This window comes from Podarcis bocagei, assembly GCF_964188305.1.
Source record: "Podarcis bocagei genome assembly, chromosome: 13".
Taxonomy (NCBI): domain Eukaryota; kingdom Metazoa; phylum Chordata; class Lepidosauria; order Squamata; family Lacertidae; genus Podarcis; species Podarcis bocagei.
The window spans coordinates 42494217-42497933 of NC_138138.1; the positions used below are offsets into that span (position 1 = coordinate 42494217).

Genomic DNA, 3717 nt, shown 5'->3' on the forward strand with positions numbered 1-3717 from the left:
GTATATCTTCTCATGTGTACAATGCAGAGACCTTTTCCCAGCATTTGAACCCTGAATTACCAATGTTTTGTTCAACTTCCCATACTGCTGAAGTAACTTGAGAAGTACCACAATCACCCTAACAGCCTTCCCTGATTTGGTACCTTCCACATGTTTTGGACTCCAACTCCCATCAAGCCTATCCGGCATGGCCAGTGGTTAGGGATGATGGTAACTGTAGTTTTATATTGTGAATCACCCTGAGATCTATGGGTATAGGGCGGTATACTACTACTACTACTACTACTACTACTACTACTACTACTACTACTACTAATATAGTTCAAATCACCAGGAGGACTCCAGATTGGCAAGATTGGCAAAGATGTCCTAATTCATGCCAAGATTATGAAACACAAGTTTCTTGAAGGCCCCTTTTACTTCTTTGTTCCGGAGGCTGTATATGATAGGATTAAACATTGGCGTGACAACGGTGTACATGACAGATATTGCCTTATGGAAGCCTGGGGACTGATTTTTTGTAGGTATCACATACATGATCATGATGGTCCCATAATATAAGCTCACCACTAAGAGGTGGGAAGCACATGTTGAAAAGGCCTTTTGTCTCCCTGTGGAGGAGGCAATTCTCAAAATGGCTGACAGGATGTAAACATACGAGACGATGATGAACACAAAGGGCCCTATAGTCACAATGGAGCAGGAGATAAGGACAGTCATCTCTGCCAGGATGCTTTTTCTGCAGGAGAGTTTGGTTAACTGATCCAATTCACAAATAAAATGGTCGATTTCATTGGGACCACAAAAAAGCATTGTGGACACTGTCCCAACGGCTAGGGAAGACACCGAGAAGCCAGTTAACCAGGAAGCAATTGCTAGCTAGAGGCAGACCTTGAAGCTCATGATGGTCCTGTAGCTAAGCAGTTTGCATATGGCTAAGTAGCGATCAAATGCCATGATTGCAAGAAGTAAGCATTTGTTGCAAGTCAAACCGCTGTATAGTAAGATCTGTGTGAGGCATCCATGGAGAAACAGAATTTTGAGATGCAGGTGAATTAAACTCCAGCCTCATAATGTTTTGCCAAAAGCTGACCCTTCCAAAGGAATATGATATCTTTTAAAGAAGGGGTCAGGGGGGAAATTTTCAGCCAAAGGGCTGCATTCCACTGTAGGCAACCTTCCAGGGGCCAGATGCAAGTGATAGGCAGGTCAAGAGATGAAAGTGATCTGTGTAATGGATATGAATCTTATCTTTGTACTGTCAGTGGCATTCCAGTCACACAAGGCACAAAGGTTTCCTCTATACACATGCACACCACACTTCAGCCAGCATTATCATTATACTTCAAGGTCACATTCTGGCTAGGGAAAAGTGCTTGAGAAGGTTCAAACATGGGAACCTGAGCCAAGTGGCCTGGGGAGGGATGTATGGCCTGGGGAAAGCACTGAAGGCCATATGGAGGTGCCTGAGATCCCTGACTCCTCTCTTCAAGACAAATACAAGGGTTGTATCTAGTGCTGGTCCAACTCAAAGTAGAGCCATTGTGGTCAGTGGACATGAAAAACTTTGGTTCCTTCATTTCAATGGGTCTGCTCTGAGTAGGACTTAGGTGGCCACAGTCCTAAGTAGCCAGACGTCTTAAGCTACAGTTCTGTAAATGAGTAATTTAAGAAGCACTTTATTCAAAGCATTCTGCACCTCCCTGTTTCTCAGGCTATATATAAGGGGATTGAGCAATGGGGTCAGGACTATGTAGAAGAGAGAAAAGACCTTGTTCCAATCTCGCATTGCATCCGTTCTTGGTAACAGGTAGACAATAATGATCGTGCCATAGAAGATGGACACTACCATGAGGTGAGAGGAGCAGGTAGAGAAGGCCTTTTGCTTTCCGACAGTGGACGGGATTCTCAGAATGGCTCGTATGATAGAACTGTAGGAAGCCAGAGTTAAAACAAAGGGTGGCAGGGAACAAAGGCCTGCCAGAAGAGTAGTTACCAGCTCCATCATGTGGGTGTCACTGCAAGACAGCTTCAACAATGGGCTGTAGTCACAAAAGAAATGGTCAATTGTGTTGGGACCGCAGAAGGTTAATTGCTGGGTTAAACATATTGTTAGGTTAATAACCAGCAAACTGCTTACCCAAGCCCCTGCCACTAGCTGAACGCAAGTTTTGCCATCCATAACAATCACATAGCTCAACGGCTTGCATATTGCCACATACCTATCATAAGACATGGCAGCCAAGAGATAACACTCTGCAACTACCAGGAAACCAAAAAAATAAAACTGTGTCATGCAGCCTGCCACAGAAATGACTTTGCCCTGGTAGAGGATGAGGCCAGCTAGCATCTTGGGCATAATGTTGGAACTGTAGCAGATCTCTAAGCAAGACAGATTTCCCAAGAAGAAGTACATGGGTGTGTGAAGGTTGTGGTCCGATACCACCAGTACAACGAGGAGGATGTTGCCCACCATGGTCACAATGTAGATCACTAGGAAGATGAAGAAGAAGAGGAGATCCAGACGACCCAAATTCCCAAATCCCAGCAAGAGAAATTCAGTAATGATTGTATGGTTTCCGAAGTCTGTTGGATTCATAGTGGTAGCTTGAACCTAGAAAGATCATGTGAACATATGAATGTAACCTAGACCAGGGGCAAAGAACCTGTAACTCTCTGAATACTCCTGAACTACAACTCTTATCAGCCCTGACAATTGGCCAAGTTGTTTGAGGCTGATGGGAGTTGGAGTCCAACAGCACCTAAAAGGTGGTGGACTCCCCAGCACAGCCTTAAACTATCAGTCCATCTAGCCCGGTATTATTGACTCTGACAGTGGACTTCTAAGGTCTCAGGTACATGCCTTTCCAACTATCTTACCAGCAATCATTTGTAACTGGTGATACCAGTTATTGAACCCATAGCCTTCTGTAAGCAATGCATGGATTCTACAAGGATTCTGCACACAAAAATGGTGGTCCTTGTCTATCAAATACATGACACCTTTAAGAGAATGAGTGTGGGGCTGGAGAGGAGAGAATGAATGAATGAAGCTCTCTCTTGCAAGCCTTCAGCTATACATAGGGCTGTGTACCTTTCTCAACCTGTGGGTCCCCAGATGTTGTTGGATTACAACTCCCATCACCCCTAGCTAGCAAGGCCAGAGCTCAGGGATGATGGGAATTGTAGTCCAACAACATCTGGGGACCTGCAGGTTGAGAACTGCTGGTGTACATGGTTCAACACTTGCATTGCATAGGCTCTGACTGCATATCAAAGGAATGAGTAAGTGGGTTAACATAAATAGAATTATTCAAGGTCGGTGTCCTAGAGTGGGGACTGGCAACAAAATGTGCTCATGTTCAGAATCATTCCATTGGCCAACCCACCTGGTTTTCCATCCCCCACCCCTGGTCCAACAATACTCCATGGTCACAGAGCATGCACAGTCCTAATTGGACTATTTGCAATGGTCCCTACTTGGGTTTTTTCCTAAAAAAATAAATTGTAGCTTTAGAAAAACCTTGAGGCTCCCCTAAGCCTCCTGATACCTCCCTCTTATGTGCAGATGGTATAATTTTGGCTACATAAGGACAAGTGCTCAGCAAAATGAGAGCGCTATTTGTATATATGATGAATTTTAGCATTGTTTCTGCTTTGTTTGTTTTTGTAAATAAGGAGGAAGTAGCTAGTCCTCAAGGTGCATACTTGGTAAGC

At 44.3% G+C, this 3717-nt stretch overlaps 1 protein-coding gene and 1 pseudogene across 2 annotated transcripts; both read right to left on the minus strand.

Moving 5' to 3' along the window:
• Positions 1-369: 369 nt before the first annotated feature.
• Positions 370-1339, minus strand: LOC308571820 (olfactory receptor 10A7-like; annotated as a pseudogene). The gene is made up of 2 exons: positions 1322-1339; positions 370-1008 (listed from the first exon to the last, which is right to left on the minus strand). The product of its transcript is annotated as an olfactory receptor 10A7-like (transcript).
• Positions 1340-1639: 300 nt separating this feature from the next.
• On the minus strand, positions 1640-2575 carry OR6S1 (olfactory receptor family 6 subfamily S member 1; the record flags this gene model as incomplete). The annotated part of the gene is made up of 1 exon (XM_081167439.1): positions 1640-2575. Exon 1 carries the CDS (start codon positions 2474-2476, stop codon positions 1640-1642), a length of 837 nt encoding a protein of 278 aa, XP_081023565.1. The 5' UTR covers positions 2477-2575.
• Positions 2576-3717: the final 1142 nt, after the last annotated feature.